This window comes from Teleopsis dalmanni, chromosome X (genome assembly GCF_002237135.1).
Source record: "Teleopsis dalmanni isolate 2A chromosome X, ASM223713v2, whole genome shotgun sequence".
Lineage (NCBI taxonomy): Eukaryota > Metazoa > Arthropoda > Insecta > Diptera > Diopsidae > Teleopsis > Teleopsis dalmanni.
The window spans coordinates 45864293-45884728 of NC_051848.1; the positions used below are offsets into that span (position 1 = coordinate 45864293).

The 20436-nt window shown below is 27.9% G+C and overlaps 2 protein-coding genes across 5 annotated transcripts in view; one reads left to right on the plus strand and one right to left on the minus strand.

The window, feature by feature from the left end:
• The first annotated feature begins 1174 nt into the window (after positions 1-1174).
• LOC119662730 (protein NCBP2AS2 homolog) lies at positions 1175-2970 on the plus strand. The gene is made up of 2 exons (XM_038072464.1): positions 1175-1502; positions 2836-2970. Exons 1-2 carry the CDS (start codon positions 1330-1332, stop codon positions 2906-2908), a joined length of 246 nt encoding a protein of 81 aa, XP_037928392.1. The 5' UTR covers positions 1175-1329; the 3' UTR covers positions 2909-2970.
• A 7220-nt stretch (positions 2971-10190) lies between these two features.
• LOC119689046 (cytoplasmic protein NCK1) overlaps positions 10191-20436 on the minus strand; it is a 29815-nt gene continuing 19569 nt past the window's right edge. For 2 of the 4 annotated variants that reach the window (XM_038103784.1, XM_038103786.1), the window contains exons 2-6: positions 17124-17743; positions 16831-17035; positions 12389-12734; positions 11895-12320; positions 10191-10482 (exon numbers count right to left, since the gene is read on the minus strand). In XM_038103784.1, the coding sequence (XP_037959712.1) occupies positions 10273-10482; positions 11895-12320; positions 12389-12734; positions 16831-17035; positions 17124-17520 (1584 nt within the window). In that variant the 5' untranslated portion in view covers positions 17521-17743 and the 3' untranslated portion in view covers positions 10191-10272. Of the gene's footprint in view, positions 10483-11894; positions 12321-12388; positions 12735-16830; positions 17036-17123; positions 17744-17911; positions 17933-20436 lie in introns of those variants that run through there. The other 2 variants (XM_038103785.1, XM_038103787.1) reach the window with 2 other exon arrangements.

The following is a 20436-nucleotide window of genomic DNA, read 5'->3' on the forward strand; positions in this document are numbered from 1 at the left end:
AAAAAACCAGCTATTTTTTGTAGGCTGAAATATCTCAAATTGAATAAAATATTTGTGTATCGTATCATAAATATTTATAATAGTATAGACAGCTTGGCTAAACGCTATGTTCTCTGATGAGAAAAATTTCTCAATTGCACGGTTGATAAATTCTCAAAATGATCGTATTTACTTAATTAAATGCACTGCCGAAAATTTTGAGACTACGAATGGCCACCCGAAGTAATTTTCCATCTCAAATAATTGTATGGGCAGCTTTAACCGACGATGGACGCTCTTCAATCGCTTTTAATAGTGCACGACGGACTTAAATATAACTCGTCTTAAAAATAATCTGAGTTATCATCATCAGATTGGTTTTCCTTTACCTAATGGGGGAGTCGTTACTTTTTACAGCGTTACCTGTATACTGATTTAAATCTATGTACGTACCAATGCTACTCCTGTGGTACCACAATGGACCATTATTTATGCTCAACATGCCTACCTACCTATCATCATCTCCATCATCGCAGTACATTTTTTCTTACTTATATGATATGATATGATATGACAAAGATCGTAAGCTTTTCGTCGAATCCATCGCAATGGATCCATTACAACAAATAAGTGCAATTTAGAAAACAATTAAATTTCAATGGATTGTAAAGAGATGTAAATAATAGATACTATGAGTACTGACACTAGTTAAACCGGTTATTAAGTACTAAAAACAGATCTTTAAATTTTCGACTTTTGAAAATATTTTTGTATGTTCTTCCTTAGAAAATGTATCGCAAAAGAGGTGTTTTAAAGCTAAGTTACCCGGATATCTTCCGATCTCTCGTACGAAATAATTTTCCACTATGAAGCAGGCATAAGAAATCTGAACTAAATTAAAAGAACAGAGACAAGTAAATGGAATATCATTTAAGCTAAATAATTTGCTAAAAATCTGTGAAAGGTACTATGTGAATCAATATTCTTATAAGGTACACATATATTTATATTAAATTCAAAATATGTATATATACTTTATTTATTTCATATTTTAATTAATTACATATTTTTAATTATAGTTATAAATAATTATTGTTAAACGTTAGCACTGACTTTTTGAATTAAATGACATTCCTACATTTGTAAGTAAAAGAAGTAGTATTGAAATTGTTGTGTAGTATAATCCAAAAGTAATTTTTATAAAAAATATATATTATATAGAAATACGAGACTTAATTTACCTGTTTCATACAATAGACCACAATTAAAGAAATTCAATTAGTTGAGAAGGGACTTATATTTGAAAAAAAGTCAATTTCTATATTTTAACACTAAAAACGACTTGTCATTATGGTTTTACGCGCGATCTTACGCTATTTGATCAATAACGAAAAGCTGATAGAGCGAATGGCAGAGAGCTATCCCATACGTCGTACGGCTCAATTGGTTGTAGCACTCACCTACCGGTTAAAAAGGATTGCAAAAGATCAAGATCGACAGGATAAAGGCGTCAACCGTTTTAAGTACGTTAAGAACATTTATAAACTTAGTTATAATCACATTCAAATATTTCTAAATTGGTTTGTATTTAGTTATATTTTAGATATTATAAATTAATACAAAAGAGACATCTTTTAGCTATCAAATTGAGATCCCATTAATTTCATTCTGATTGAACTTTATCGCAAACAATCTTAAAATTTTTTTTTAAATAATATAAGATTTATGATATCTATATTACATATGCAAGTAATATAGACAATATTCTCAACACATCTGTATTAGCGTTTATAGCGCTCTCTATAATTCAGTAAACGTCGAGCTCATTACTGTCAATCTCGACTTAGGCACAGTACGGATAAAGAAACAGTGGATACAATCAATGTTAATTCCGAGGATTACAAAACCGAGAAGCCTGTCGTAAAGATAATTATCATATTATTGTGGAATGCAGTGGTATAATTCATATCAATTATCATCCGCCGATGCAATCGAACAATTTCGATTACTATGCAGTCTTAGTGAATTTCTAGGGAGATACGTATAGTTCATGAATTTTTTACAAATTGCTATCTAGTATACTTAGCCATCTTCCGTTTATATTATTTTTCCAAACCCCAGGAAATTATTTGTAGAAAAGAATTCAATTATTAGACATCGAATTATAACATAGGGATTTCTTTTAAAGAGTTGAACAATTCATATCATTCGGACGGTTTGGAAAAGTTAAAAAGTCCTTGCCTTAAATCTGTCGACACGAAAAGAGGAAGGTTGACAGGGTACTGGATGTTTAATTATCATATCAATAAAACTAAAAAATCACTGTAATGAAAAATGTAGATTAGAGCTTAAACATATGCAGTGAGCTTTTCCAGTAGTTATACATAAGTAGAAAAAATATCTAAGTAGACATATTGTATCAGATAAAGAAATAAGACTTGGAGAAGTGAGATCATTACTCTAATATATCGAAAAGGTTTATCTTGAAAAACTCTTTTAAGAAGAAGAATGAAGAACGCACAATAGATCTCTAGCATATAGTTCTAAATCTCTCAACATAGAAATAATCAAAAAAAAAAATTATGTAGCAAGAGATGGATATACTATACTATATTTTAGTAATTACTTATTGACTTTCCCTCATATTTTGAAACTCTAGCAATCTTAATTCACATATCACATATTCACATTTATCATAATTCTATTTCTTATATTTTTTACAATCACTAATCAAATATTCATATTCTCCACTTAATATCAACCAAAGATCATTACACAAATACCTTTATATATTTCTTCTATTTAACTACTTATTTAGTTCAGTTATGTTCTTAAACCATTTTATAATTTTTTTAGATCCATTATTAAGTACTTTAAAGGCAGATTTCAAAATAAAATTAAGAATGACAAACAAAAGAAGAAGCAATAAACTCCGAAAAGTTTTGAAGAAATCCAATTTTTCATATCAACAAAATATATTTATATACTAAAAACTAGTCAAATAATTTTTAAAACTTAATAAATAAAATTAATAACAATATCAATTCATTACCCTTTATGTACAATATTTGTGTATTTTTAATAAATATTTTATAGAAAACTATATTAGGAGATACACCTAATCCTCTTATATCTCCAAATTTTTGGAGATTCTATTTTCCTAGCCGCTGTGGTTTTCTAAAATGCTTGAAACTTGTCGATCGAATCAATTTACGTAGCATGATTCTAAATTCTCACTACGTTATATGTCTATATAGCTCAGTTCTCCACGACTTGCATTTAAAAAATACGAGATTGGTTATTTACTGCGACGACAAATGACTTATAGACTGACCTTATGGCTTTGGTACAGTACCAAAGTAATTTTAGGTTTCAGCAAATCTGTAATTTGAACGCTTATCACAATGTCCCGTTAAATTGTACTGTTTGAATTGAACTGTGACACTGTACCGATAGTTCAATACATTAATACGTATTGTGAAAAGCGATCTGTATAGAAGTTACCAGGATGAGAAAGAGGTAGAGTTCAACAATCACATTCTATGACTTTGGCTATGGGTGGTGCGAAGATCGTTACTTCACTGACATAACATGAATAGCAAACTTATCGAATCTTCTTAACTTTGCCTTGAAAACCATATAGTTTATCAAGAAGTATTATTTTTTATTTAAATACGTGTTTGCTTTACTACGATATTGTAAAAAAGATAATGTAATGTGTCAACTCTCCTTGTCAAAAAAGTGATAAGTTTTTATAATTTTTGTGTCAAAAATAATGTTATATTCTAATAATATTCTAGCGTGATGCTTTGTAGAATTAGGAAAAAGATACTTTTCTATAATACTTATATACATAAAAATGTGATTCAAAAGCATTGTCTTTAAAAAAGAGTACTTTGCCTAAGACATACATTATCTAGTTCTGTTGTACGTTAATTTCGTTTTGGAAATCATACAGCAAATCTAGAAAATGTCGGAATAATGGATAAAGAAAAATCTTACAATATTAGATTAACACTGAAGAACGTCCACAACAACAGAGCTTTAAATTAAAAAGAGGACATCAGCACCAGTTATTATTCCTGCCCTTGTAAAGTAATCAGTATGTAACAATATATTTGGAGTTATTAATTAATAAATAATATGATATAAAATAAAATAAACGATTTTTAAATAGGTTTATATAAATATATTCATGGACTAAATGATTCTGAAAAAATCATCATTTTGCATTTCGAATTGTTTTTAGAAATGCCATTAAACATTATTTTCTCATGGAACCTAATGGACATCACTGAATAAGCAGGACTTATAAATGCATATGTTATTAAAAAAAAATGTAGGATATAGTGCTAACTAATCTCACAGCAGTCACTAGCCGTACGGGGCGGTATGCAGATCCTAGATTAGATCTTAAATTAGGCAAAGAGAAGGGATGGACTCTGTAGAAACCCCCCAGTTAAGACAGAGTAAAATTGCCCAGTAGCACCTAACTCGGAAAAACCTCAACATAAGACCATTTATTAAGCACTTTAAACAATTACAGAACATTAAAATTGTAGTCAGTTTTTTTATATGAATTTACCAGAACATAAAAGATATCCCCATATTGTATTTAAGAGTACTGAAACACATACCACAATTTGTTTCTTACAGATGCAGAATTAATTATTTTTTTGTATATAAATTTTGTAATTCTTATATCAATTGTAAATTATTTTAAAAATATTTTGGACCTTATGTTAATTTAACTATTTTTGATGATTTTTTTTTATTTATATTGGTTAAGGCTTATTCGAGCAATTTAAAAATATATATAAAAACCTTAGTATACATTCATTTTTATATATTCTTGACATCACTATTATTAATTACAGCAAAAGTAGAAAATTAAGCCATATGTGTATGATAAAGTATTCTGTGCAATAATAGGTAAAAATTCGACATTATGTTCAAATTAATGTTGGTAATATAAAACAGCAGTGAACCACCCAACCACCGAATTAGCCAATCCATTAAAGAGACTCGTATGTTGGATACAGATTATAGTCCGTAACGTATACCCAAAATCGCCTGCAACCAAGTTAAGCAATCACATTCAGTACGAATTTCTTTCGACATCAGTAATTAACCTCACCTTTTCACAGTCATTTGTCAACTAAATTGTTATTCATTAAATTCCGTCCATTAATTTCATTACAATCGATTTACATACAGCACATACTCGTACTCTTAATTATTTGGAAATTAGATAATTTAATCCTATTATAGAGCAATAAATGCAGACAAGGAACAGAAAATGAAACCCTGATGGCTTAACTAGTTAAAATAATAAAAATACCCGAAATCCTTTTTTTTTAATCCGTATTATGAACACTGAATGAATTAAATACGTAAATTAAATTAATTATATTCCTCAAATTCTAAAAACAATAAAATTTCAGAACTCGTGAAGCAATTAACTTTGACTTAACTTTACAATGTTGACTTAAATTATGCTTAAGTATTGTTTAAGTAAGCTTAAGCATCGTATTTGTCACAATAAAGTGTGTCCGCTTTTCCAATTTCGTAAGTAAAATATGGACTTATATCATGTTTTCACTGCAACTAAAACTACTTATTTGATGAAATCAAGATTTGGCGTTCCCATTAGCATAAGCTAATTTATGCATGTGAAATTGTTTGCTCGCTCATATTTTACATATAAAACAAATGACAAATATTTCAAGTTTTGGTTATTTTCCTTGTGGGATATTTATTTTGCACTCAAATTTTTCGCCCTAAATCAATTGATTTCTTTATAATGAGTTCATTTATATGAAAGCTCCTTATATGGTAAATCCTCATTCTCATTAGTGACCGTAACATGCAAAACTGCTTAAATGCGACAGTAGAAACATGGTATAACACAATAGTATAACGTAGGTTAGGTTAGGTTACTGGGGCCGTCCGAAGATTCACTTAGACCATAAGATCTATTGTGACACCCTAAAGAATTTGACACCTGTGCCTATAAACGGTTGGTACTGGCCGAAAAGCCATTAACACGAGCTATGGAAATGGAATCTAGCTCTATTAGTAAATTGAAAAAGTGTGACCCTAAGTAGGAGAGTCTGTCTTGCGAAAGCAGGACACTGTAGAAGAAGGTGTATTGGTGATTCCTCTTCATCATCCTCCATGGAATGTCTACAATGTAAGGAGGTCCTGATGTTGAGCCTCAAGGCATGTCCTCCCAACAAGCAGTGCCCCGTAATAATTTCTACTATCTTCGATAAATTTGCTCGGAATAGGTTAATTAATTCCCCCGATCTTTTCTTACTAATTTTTGGTCAAGATTCCTTGGTTTTTATGCAGTTGGTTACTGTTGACCATCTTCTTTCAAACATTTGGTATGTTCATAATTTTATTCAGTGCCGACAAGAAGCAATTGGTATAACCACACTCTCTTTTCCCAGAAGAATTTGTGCTGTCGTACCATGTCTTGCTAATTCATCTGCTATACAGTTGCCTTGGATATCCCTATGTCCAGGGACCAAATAATTCGTATCCGAAAATACTCATAACAGTTCTCATGATAGCCAAAAAATTGTATAAATATTGCAACCAACGATTAATTGATCGTGAATACATTGTATAAACTAAATTGATACATTGATAGATAATTTGAAAATATTTAGGTACATTATGCATATGATATGTTGTCTAATAATAGAGTGCTGTTTTCCTTATGAGTTTTTGTAGACTTATTTATATTTCTTTGAAGTATTTGTTGGAATGTATAAATGTTTGCTATATAAATCTTATGTATGGTATAGTGCTGATAATACCAGTATTACTGCTTATTCTCCTTGGTGATGGAATTTGTCACTTATTCTGACCCTGAACATTCTGTTTTCTCAAAAGGTTCAAGTGATCTTAAATAGTATTGTTAGCAACCTCTAATACTTCATTTTACGAAATTATTAAACCAACTTAGCAAACATCATCTGAAATTTTAAAGATATAAAATAACACTAAGTCAATTGATTATCGTTATTTTAGTACGTTTCCAATACTTTGACTAGTTGAAATTCAGTTAAATGAGTCTTTTTTTTTCTTTCATTATATTCTGTATTTTTTTAAAGTACATATTCGTTTTCCGATTAATATCCTGATAACTGAAATTACATCTATTAGCCCCCATATTGTGAGTATTTGAGGTTTTTCGGAGTACCATTGCTAGTATACAAAACTTTGAAAATCTTCTAAATTTCACCACCGCGGTTCATGTAAAAATTTTCAACTTTGAGGCCCAATAACTCAAAAACTAAACTATAAAGTTGCATGGAGTAATGGAATTCTAGAGATTACGCTTGACCAATTTTGTAAACAATTCAATAGTTATTAAATTTTATCAATACTTGCTTTACATACAAAAAACTCAAAATCTTCATAAATGAGCTCAATTAATATCACATCAAAGCTGTAAGAGCGGCCTGGTCTACATTCCAAAGCCACTCGTCGCTCAGAGTCCCCAATAAGGTATATAAAATCTCCTTGAGCTACAATCCTTGGGCCACAACAACAACAACAACACATCAAAGATATTGACTCTAAGAACAGCCAAGAGTCTACGTCCCGGAGCGACTCGTCGACAACTCCCAAAAGGACTTCACAAATAGGTCCCAGCGTGTTACAATAACAACAACAAAAAGGAGATTGACATTTCCATCATCTGAAAAACTGTTATATAAAATTTTACACAAATCAATTTTTAATTAATAAAAAAAATATGAAAACAAATTTTAATTTATTTTTAAATTTTATTTATAATTTATTTCCATTTCGGTATAATTTCTAGTTTGTTCAATTTACTTTTTATTACTAATAGCATTTTTTTAATGTATTTTAAAAAATTCTCGTATGAAATAAGTAGAAAAAAGATATAACTACATTTTTTATTTATTTTAATATTATAATATAAGAGATTTTATTTTAATGTATCTTATTCTTTCGACAAAATTCTAAACAAACTAAAAATAAATAAATAAAAATTTCAAATTTGATCTGTCGACTGGTATAGCGTATACCATATAATATATTCTGCTTATAGATTAAACCAATATTTTTACATTATAAATATTTTGTTTTGTTTAAATAATTTAAATATAATATGAAAAAAAAAAAATCATTAATAAAACTAATATTAACTAAAAACTGTACAAATTTATATATATATATATATATATGTACATATATATATAAGTAAATTGTTTTTAATATATTTTCAAATTAATAATTATCCATTAAATTATTATGAAATTATCATTATATAACAAATGACTATGTATGATTGGTTGTGAACACAGTAAATTATGAGAAAAGTTTTTAATTTTAATAACAAATTTTAAAAATAAAATAAATCTATATTTGAGTATTTTTGTCTTTGTTTTTGTTTTTGTTTTTGTTTTTTTTAGTTGTTAATTGATTATAAATTTATAAAGTTTTCTTGTTTAATCAGTTTTTAAACAAATTGAAACGAAATTAAAATACATTAAGCAGATTAAGACATCACCTCGGCTGCTCACTGCTCATTGTTCACAAATTTAAAACCGAACTGAACTGTACCGTATCTTATATCTTTTATTTAAATCCATTGAAATTATACAGATTTTAATTTTTGCATATGGAAGATAAGCTTCGTGCCGAGTAGTTTAGTCATAGGTAATGCTGAAATGCATGTACATTCACACATGACCACATACTAACGTGAACAGATATTCATAAATCATATAAGTATTACATATATAAAAACATTTATGTACAAGTACAATATATGTTTCTATATAGATTTGAACAGGAAAAAATCAGTGTTGATGTATTTCAGATGATTTCTTTATACCATAAATATCATTTATCATTTGATCATATACCACATCATTTACTTTCTGAATGAGAGAATATGAACTGTCACTATTATTGCGTTTTTTGCTAAGCATTTTTCTTTTATTGTAAAATGATATTATGTCTTTATGTCTTTATGTAATTTTTGTAATAGATAATCTTGTTATTAATTTAAAGATTAAATATACTTATCTTATAAACACACATTTATAATTTTATATTTCATATCATTTTGCAAGTGGATTATTAGAGTTAATAAAAAAGCATGTAAATCTTTAAATTTGCGATTTCATTTATCAATTCTACGTTACGTTACGTTACATTTTATAAAAATTACAAAATATGAAATTTTATTGTTACATGAAATGTTTATTTTATGAAAAAAAATTTGTTTTTTAATAAAAAATTGCCTTTGAAAACCATTAAAGCAGATATTTCAAAATAAAGTTAATTATATACAGTTGCAAAGTTTTACAAAAAAATAAAAATAAAAATAATTTTTAAAAAAATTTTCAAAATAATTAAATTAATTCATTTAATTTAATTGAGAGAAAAGAAAAAAATAAATAAATTGCTTGAAAGCAACACATCTATGAATTTTTTTCTATGAATTTAATTTCGAGTGATTTAATTTAATTATTATTATAATTTTTTTTTTTTGTTTTGTTAATATCAAAAAAACATCATTGTCGTTTAATGTTTAATATTTTAAATTAAATATAAAAAATATACATTTATAATATTTATGTTTTTAAATTAAGTATATATATAAATTTGTTTTCACAAATATTAAACTTTTGAACGATTATATGATTTCGAGGATTTGTATTATATGTAGTTAAAGCATTTTTATTTACTTTCGGTATTTAATTTGTTATTTAAAAACATTATTCATTTACTCATATTTACGAAGGAGAATTAAAAAGCTGTGATTGAAAAGCTAAACTATAATAAATATATATATATATATATATATATATATATATATATTTTAACAAAATACAATTAATATGTATTCAAGTAATTTTTTATTTAATTTCATACTTATTCACTAATATATTACTCACATTAAATATATATTTATATATAAATTAATTTAAATGCTTTAATTTTTAATGTGGTCATGTTTTTAAGCCTTTTGGATTTTTCATTTCACATCTTTTCCTAAGAATATCAATATTTCGCACTAATTTGTAATTTGACAAGATCGAACATATGTTCCAGTCAGCGTCTGTCCATCAGTTCGTTTACTCAACTGCCCTTATTATTTTATAATTTAATATATATATATATATATATATTGTTTTTATATTAATATCGTAGTTATGATAATATTAGCGTTTTTTTTTTATTTAATAATTTAATTTAATTTTTTATTTTACTTTATTTTTTAGTTAAGCATTTTGGTGCTTACGTGCCATTTGCCTTTGGTAACGATCGGACAAGATACAATTTTTCGCCCTGTTTATTTGTGTAAATGGGTGCTCTTTGGTAGTGATCCACTAGCTGATCCAACGTATGAAATTTACGTTGCCCGATACAATACATATTATTTTCGACATGGACGCGAAAATGTTTGTTTCGACCAGGTGCTTTAAGAGAAACCGAATAATCACCCATCTGCAAAAAAAAAAAAATAATATAAAAATATTAATTTAATTATAAATAAGTCAATAATAATAATGAGTCAAATTTGGCAAGACACGATTTTAACCCTGAGTACTTGCAGACTCAAAAAAATTTATTTACAAATAATAAAATCTAAGAAATGATTCTAAGACCATTAATCATGGGTAAAATCAAAAAAATATAAAAAGAATTTTCGTTGTTACAGTTTACTACTATTCGTAACCTCTGTAATGATCGATCAAACAAATAATGTCTAATTAATGAAACTAATGTGATTATAAAATATTCCATTCAGTTCGAGCTACAGAATACACTAAACAAAAACACATATCATAACCAAATCCTCGATAAACATACTCATTGAAGAACTTCTAAGGGGACAACGTTTTCCTAGCAGATAAGCTATGCTTAGCCCATAAGCAGTATATCAATTGTGATACTACAGAAAAGCCTTAACGAAGTGAATATTTAAATTAACTACACTCTAACCATTTGCAAACAATCTGAAACCTAATTGTATTTCTTGGACTCTGCTAAATTTGAACTCTACGAAATTTAGTAAGCAGCCAATGAAGTAATGCTTTTTCTATCACTAATGAAAGTATTACTTTCTCTGGCTCAGTCTAGTGATTTTAGATTAACCCTTTTAGACAAAACACACGACTACCATGCTAGATAGCAGCATAAAAGAATTATTCTCACTACAGCCGTATAAATACGACAGGTTATACAAGGATAAAGACCCTATTTGCGTCGCACAAATTTACAGCTATAGAAAACATATAGCTGTACAAACATATAACTACTAAACCCTTTTTAAATCAAATTAAAATCTTGGATATGTCCCAGACATTTGTAACAGCTTAAGTTGGATATTGTCTAATTTTTAGAGTGTAAAGAACAACATTATGAATTTATTAGTGTTAAATTATTTAGTTTTGTTTTTGACTAATCTGTAGCCTATAGTCTATACTTCATTGTAAAAGATATTTAAATGAATATTTAAATATTTAAATTCAATCATTCTTCAATTCAATATATTAACGACTAAAGATAGTGATTTGTATATCAAAACAGGGCGGGACTACGTCTCAAAAACACTGCACGAATTCGACAACCAAGTGCCGCTCAGCACTCCCAAAAGGTACTACACGAACAGATCCTTGTGGGTTACAACAACAATAACAGTGATACATTATCAGAATAAACTGTTATGAAAATTTCAATGCCAAGAGTGTGCTATTAACAAAAATTATAAAACGTATTTAAGAAAGAATTAAATAAAATAGAATTAAATCATTAACAACTACTTCAACTACTACTTTTAATTCTAATACTACAACAACTAATCCTAATACTATTATTACTTATAACTATTTTATATATTTTATTTTTTTACTTACATTAGTCTCGCTGTCTCGAATAAGAAAATCGCCATCGTGACCATGTTGATTCAGCACAGTATCACATTGGCTACGTGTTATAGCACCATAATACCAAGATTTTCCAGCTAAATTTGGTCGTTCCATTGGCGGCATAGGTGGTGATGATTGTGGTGCCATACCATCGTTGCGTCTATCGATTGAATCACCCCCACTACTTCCACCCCCACCATTGCCATTGCCACCACCATTATTACGATATGGAGTAGCTAAATAATCGTTTAACTCTTGTAAATAATTGCGTGGAACTAAACCGACTTGTCCTTGATTATTGCGTGCTTTATACCAATCTGGATCTGAGGCTGGACGATCAACGATTTCGAGGCGATCACCTTTTTCAAATGAAAGTTCCTGATCGTTATTTGATGAAAAACTATATAAAGCAACCTAAAATTATAAAACGATTTATACATTACATACAATTGTTTATTAAATCAGAACTAATCAGAACTTACCACAATATCAAGTACATTTTCTGCCATAGCATACGTATGTATCTCACCATCGTTATCACAATCCTCTGTTGTGTAATTACTTGGAAACCAACCGACTGCATTTCCACTTTGTCCACGCCACCAACCATCGTTCGATTTTTCCAGTATTAAAATTCGTGTACCTTTGGTGAGCGAAAGTTCATCAGCTTGTTGCGCTTGATAATTGTATTTGACGATTGCTGTGCCAATGGCTTCAGATGGATCAGGAGGAAGACGCCGCGACATTGTTGGGCTTTCAATTTGTCGTGATGGTGAGCAATTAGGCAAAGTCTTAGAACCAGAACCCTTTTTCACCTTTTTCTTTATGCTAAATAAATAGATTTACGAAGATATAAAAAAATATTATACTTTATTATTTGGTTTTATTCAAAATATATATATATATTTAACTAATACATTTGCCTAACTGCAATTTAATTATTCTCACTCAATCTTTGTTTTATATTTTAAACATAATCTTAAGATTTATATAATATTAATGATTTGTTATTCACTAAATAATAAGTTTAAGGGAGATTATAGAAATATTACAAATAATTTATGGACAAAATTATGCAAAATTGTAAAAATATTATGCATGACTGGGTAATATTAAAAATATAAGACATTGCGATATTAGAACTTGCATTTCTGGTAGACGATAAGACTATCTAATGGAAAAAGTAATTGTGGGTAATAATATAAAACTAAAAACTATATTCATATTTTTTTCTAAAATAAAAACATTAAATTAAAAGAATTTAATATGTACAGTGAAAGCTGTATTTAACAGACGCTTTCATAAACAAGTATGTCTCTTAATCGTGCAATGTTGCTTGCTCCCAATTTTTTTAAGAGGATAGGATAAAAGATAAAAAACTGTATTTCTGGGATCAAACTGTATTTCAGAATGATAAAATTTTTGTAAAAACTAAAAATGCCATAGATCGACATTTTCTGTTATAACATAAGTAATTTCAACTACATACATAATCTTAAACCGAAGTCATGATAAGAAAAGAGTTAAATAATATTTTTCTGAGCTTAAACTAGATAACTAGTAAAACCAATTTTTTTTAGATATTGATATCGTATAGATTTGTTTCACATCAAGAATTTATTAACATCGTTAATGACTATCATCTATCTATAGTATTCTTAATATCTACTGACAAACTTCTAGATCATCTAATTTAACTATATACATCAGTGCAATTCAATTTGAAAAATTCACCAAATCTGTTAATACCATTTTTGATTTTAAAATCTAAAATTTGCACTCCAACTGTCACTTTTTTTTTTTATTTTTGTTTTAATTTTTGAGTCGTTACTTCGAAAATGTTTAAATGCGGTTATTTTTGTTTTTTAAAATATACTAACTTTTATTTCGAAAGTTTTTTTTTTTTTTTTTTTTTTTTTTTTTGTGTATCTCTACACGTGTTTCGGCAAATTCGCTTTTGCCTTCATCAGAAGAGTTCCTAGTTCCTAATCACTTTTTGCTCTAATTTTATGACTCGTTCGATATTGGACACCAAAATAATTCATAATATATTTATATTAATACAAAATGTTATACGCGTATGGATAATGGATGATCATATATTATCTACATTCTTAAAGTATATGACTATTATGCTAAATAAGCAACTATTTATTTACAATAATTGATCAAATTGTTATAAAACTTCTTGTATTCATATAACATAAATCAGTTATTAATTTTAGAGCAATTTTGTTACTCTGACAAAATATCTAGAGTGTTTGAGGATCACTAGTGTTATTCATTTCACTCGAGATTTAACAATCAAAAATAAAAATGGCACTAAAAAATACTCTAAATTTACCATTTATGATTTACCAACATAAATCAGTTATTAATTTTAGAGCAATTTTGTTACTCTGACAAAATATCTAGAGTGTTTTAGGATCACTAGTGTTATCAATTTCACTCGAGATTTAACAATCAAAAATAAAAATAGCACTAAAAAATACTCTAAATTTACCACTTATGATTTATCAACATAAATCAGTTATTAATTTTAAAGCAATTTTGTTACTCTGACAAAATATCTAGAGTGTTTTAGGATCACTAGTGTTATTCATTTCACTCGAGATTTAACAATCAAAAATAAAAATGGCGCTAAAAAATACTCTAAATTTAACATTTAAAAAAGATTAGGGTTTTGAAATTCGGTGGTCATAAAAAAATATATTAAAAACAGAAATCTTTAATTTCTTTTTTATAAAGTCACCATGCATTTCTTATAGTTCAAAAAAAAAATGTACAAGTAGCCCAAAGGAGAAGGATTATAGTATGTATATTAAAAACTTCATAAGTATAATGTAATTAAAAAAATATTTTATATTTTCAAAAGCAAGTGGAAAGTTGGATATTGACTGCATACACGTTGACTCTTCTTATTTAAGGGAACTACATAAATAAAAATATGTATATTATTTTTGTCAATAGTAATGACACAATGACATTTGAATATAATACAACGTGAACACAAGGTATTATAAAGGCACAGTGTGGTATTTGAAAGTTTATCTACAACTATCAATGTTTTTAAATAAATAGTTTTAACTAGCAATATTAGCTCGTAAACATAAATAATATTCCCTCATGAATCAAAGCAATTAAATCGAAATTTATATACCAAATTCTATTACAAAATTAAAAACTATCAAAAACTTATCAAATGTAATGAATATTTTAGAAAGTATCTTAATCGAAATGGTTTAATGATAACCAAAACAATGTAGTTTAAATTCGCAATTCAATAGAAATTGAATATAGTGAAAAACTCCCAATGTACAATATGAATTGTGGGTTAAGTTATAATAGTGATCCTCAGGACCCACCCAAATCTTCTGGTCCTTTGCCACCTTTTTTCCTACCATAAAAAACTCGGTACTGTTAATAAAACCTAAGATGTCATCAAGTCCTTGCTATTTTTAATCTATGTGGCACATAATGTGAATAGTAATAAAGTTGATATGAAAAAAAATCCTTAACTCAAAATTAGTATACATGTATAAATAATAAAAAACAAATAACTTAATAAAATTTTAAGATTTAATTCTTAATGGATGGAATACAGTTCATGTTTTGGTTAATCATACTAAATATACTTAGCATATATTCACGCTTTATTTATTATAATAAGTTATTCATTCCATGGTCCTGATTTAGCAACACTTATTCAATGATTAATATTAAACAGATTTCTCATTCAAGGTTTAACATATTTAGGACACTTGACGATATGGATTTTCTTACGACCACTAAATATGTTGAAATTATGAGAATTTACTACAAAAATTATGGCAATCTTTCTCTTTGGGGGATGCACCTATTCATATTCTAAACCATACATTCATCTTGTAAATTCTTTTGTTATCTGTTTTCTAGATTCTAGCGGATTACAACAGCAACAACGTGAGATAAAGTTTATTTTTGTTTGAAAGACAGTGACAATGACAATCCACAAGTAATTGTCAAAAGAGTATTACATCTACAGCAAAAACTTCATGTATAGTGTGATATTTGAGCTGGAAGTATTATACACCCGCACTTTTTGGTGTGATACGAACCCTCAATTCTGATTATTATGACCATTATAGACACATGGTAACCAATTTTATTTGCGTAAATCAAACATAAGTTTGTGGAAGATATGGGAAGTCAGAAACACAATACCATTATATACACTATTTTGACTTTTGTTAGGCCAGAAATTTCCCGGACACGTTTTGGTGAACTGAATTGATTACAAAGATTAATGAACTTTTATTATGTGAAGCGATACAACGTATCGCCTTTATATGGACTATTATCTGCTACATGCCGACAAGTTATCAAAAACTATCTAGTACTATAGGATATAATCTGAAGAATCTGGAAATGATGCTGTATTTCATGCCTAATGGCAAAGTCCAAACAATAGATTAAATGTTTTAAATTATATTTGCTTTCCTAATCTAATCTTCAAAGAGAGAAATTTGTGGGAAAAATCAATTGTTCATTTGGAGAGGACATTTTTTTCAAATAGTCTTTAACAATCCATACAACTTTCTTATTAAAGTTTTTTGTATGGATTTTCTCTATACATATATAATTTAAAATTTAGTTACACTACATCATATACACATCAATCTTGATTCAATGATAAAATAATATCTGTTTAATATTTTGTTAAATATTAAATTTGCAACATAAAATTTAAAAAATTTAGCGAAAAGACTAATGAGCAAATTATACATTTTCGAGTAATTAAACTAATATATTAAAATAAAAGTAGCGTTCAAAAGCAAAACTTATATTAGATATAAAATATATTTATAAAAAAATTTGGCTTCCGCATTATGATGATATATATATATATATATATATGGTATTAATTTAAAAAAGTCAAACTCACCTATCGAATAACGAAGGTTTCTCTTTTTTAACGTAGTTACTGGGAACATAACCAGATTGATTTCGATTATTCTGTACTCGCCACCAATGTTTTGAGTCATCGAGTAATAAATATCTTTCATTTTTTCGCAAATCTAATTCTTGTGCGCCCTGGGCAGCATAATCATATTTGGCTACAACGTAGCAAACATCTTCTTGTGATTTTCCTAAAAAAAATAGTATGAATATTTGAAATGATTTCACATATAGAATTAATTAATTAATAATTATTAATTAAAATTATAGATAACAAACCGTGCTTCATGTTGCCCGCCATTGATTGTTGACCACAACTGGAATTACCACTACTGCTACCGCTATAATCACCACCAAAGCAATTCCCACCGCCGTTTGATGTTGTTACTTGACTAAAGGTCACACTTTTATGTTGGGCACTGCAACTGGATGCTGTTGACAAATTGCGATGATGTTGTTGTTGCTGATGCCGATGCTGGTGAGCTGGCGAACCTGGTACAATAGGATATTGATGAGAATAGTGTGATCCTACTACACCGCCACTATTAATGTGAACGTTATGCTGTTGCTGATGATGATGATGGCGTGGATGATGATGTTGCTGTGAAACTGGAACGTTACTCGTTGAAGAGGAATCGGGGATATTACGCGCAAATCGTTGGGGATATTCCAACATTCCAGAGCTCCTCTAAAAGCAAAAGAGGAGGCTTAGCGAGGTAGAGCAATGTACAACGATTTACTTTCAGTCAATGCAATATGTTCAAATTTTCTAATGTGTAAGTTGGATTTTACTGAGTTTTTACTGAGTTTTTACTGAGAACTCTGCAGCTCCTTCTGGTTAGTAGATATGAGAATTGATTTTAAGTAGCTTAACAGTAATTGCCAACGGAAAATCATTTCTATAAATAGATGCGTAATGCGAATATATGGAAAAGAAAAAGAAAATGATAATAAATCAAAATGGAAGCCATTAAGAAGCGCATAAAAAGCATATAGATTTTAAATTGAAATTTATTCAAATATTTAAATAAACATAAATATAATAAAAGGTGTTCGTTATTTCATACCAAGCAAAATTTTAAATTAATAATGTTAACATGAGCACTTTTGTAATAAAATATACATAATTTTATGCGATGTTAAAAAACGGTAAAAATATATTTAAAAAATAAACTAGAAATGTATTTCAAAATAAAGTTTCATTTTATTTGATTTTTTGTTTCTTTTTGTTTTTCAATTTTAATCAAGTTGTCATTTATGTCATTATTTAACAAACGACAATAGAGAAGCATCCTGCTAAACAAACATTTGTATCCATTTGATAGATAAACACATCAATTGCTAACCATTCACTGTCAGCTCAACGACCGAGTTCAATTTAGATGACCTGCCATTAAAGTTACTTAACCATCTCAACCATCTCTACCGTTTCAACCATCTCAACTATCTCAACTATAAACCACTCAGATTCAGTGTCCTACTTTTGGATTCTATGCAAATGACTTTTTCATTAAACTCGTAAAAGCAACAACTTTGATACCAGTAAGTTCTATTTACAATCAAGAAACTGCAATGACGAAACCAACGATTAATTAAAAGTCAAATTTAATAAAGCTTTAAGGATGGTTTTTTTATGTTACAAAATATATATACCATTTTAAAAAATATCTAACATACAACAATTTATAAAAGAAAATACTCGTATAAAACTATTCTTAATTCCAAATCCAATACCTAAATATAATTTCCGGGGTTGAAAATCGAAAATCTACAAACATATATAGACGTTGAGCAAAATTAGGACAGGTTAAACAAAACTCAACTTGAAATGAATTTGCTAAGGGTTGAAATCTGAAGCGATATCGTTATTTGTTGATAAAGATGACTAGCTTCTTCCCATATACAAAAAAAAGGGCTGTTTAATAAGTCCTTAATAAGTAAATTGAATATGTTTCAAAATATTTTTGTTTTAAATCTGGCAGTTTTTAATAAATTTAGCCAATGTTGGAGATATAAATCCAATACAGAAGCTTCTTTTAGCAAGTACTTCAATAAGAACTTCAATTTTTGGTGAATTTGCAAAAATGGAAAAAAAAGAATCCTGTGAGAATGTACAAAATTGTAAAACAAAATTATTTTTTAAATAGTAAAAATAGAACTTTACCAAGTAATATAAGGAAACTACATTATCATATAGAATAATTCGAAATTGTTTTAACGAGTTTTATCATGTTCCTCTTCAAAAGAATTACGTCCAGATTTGTTTTTAGGAGCTACAAAATATTGCCAATTTAATCTATGGCATGTTATTAGTCCCAGTTCAGTTACATCAATTCCAAGTATCAATAAGTACTGCCGTTCTTCGGGGAATAACTTTAAATGACTTTCACCAAGTATGGCATCTTACGGATTTTAAGTAATTTTAAGTAATACTTCCAAGTAGTATTTGGAAATATTGAAAAATAATACTAAATAATTTTGTATTTGATTTCAAAAATAAAAACACAAAAACAGAAGATTTTTCATCAAGAATATACTCCACAAAAAACACCAAAGACAAGTGCATCAACGGACAAGGTTGTAGATTATAGTTTTTGGGTGGATATGACAGAATTATGAGTGACTTCGACTAAACCGAAACAAGTAAAATGATTTGAGCGTCACTATTCATCGGTTTTGACGGTTTTGTTTCGTCTTGACAACGGACCAATTCATTTACAACTGCAATAGCAAAATAAGTCGATTTATACTATATGATAATACCACATTTATTATAAACACTAAATTTAATACCATCTGATTTTCATTTATTTTTAAATTTAATAAAATGACTTGGTGGGAAGAATTGTAAATAAAATCGCAAAGTAATCTATCTCAGCAGGTTATGAATATTTTGAGGCATTCAAAGTATTCTATTTTTCATCTATCTATATATCTATAGTAATCTATCTCTGTAGAGTATGAATATTTTGAGGCACTCGAAGTATTCTATTTTTTATCTATCTATATATCTATAGTAATCTATCTCTGTAGAGTATGAAATGTTGAGGCACTCGAAGTATTCTATTTTTTATCTATCTAACTATAGTAATCTATATGAAAGCAGATGATGATAGTTTAAAGCACACTAAGTATTCTATTTTTCAGAACATATAAAAAAATTGGTATACCTTTGTGGAAAATATTTAGCACTAAAAGACTATTATATCGAAAAATAAATTGAAAATTCAACAAAAATTCAACTCTTTTTTGTGACTGATTTATCAAACAGCCAACGTATATTATAAATATTTCATAGGATCAAAAAATTCAGAGCCATAATAAGAAATTTAATGAAATTAAAATAATAATGTATAAAGAAAGTGATTTTTAGAATTTAAGCTGGAAAGGAGATTGTAATTAATAAAGCTTTTGCATGAAAAATGAAGAGACCAAACGATGAAACTACGGCATGTAAACCAGATATAAGTATATAATAATAACAATGTTATTGGAATTTTTCAATCTTTGTCTTGACTTGCAAAAATTAGTCTGAACTTTATAAAAACATCTGTCTGCAATGAAAATTCATGAGAAAATGTACATTATTACT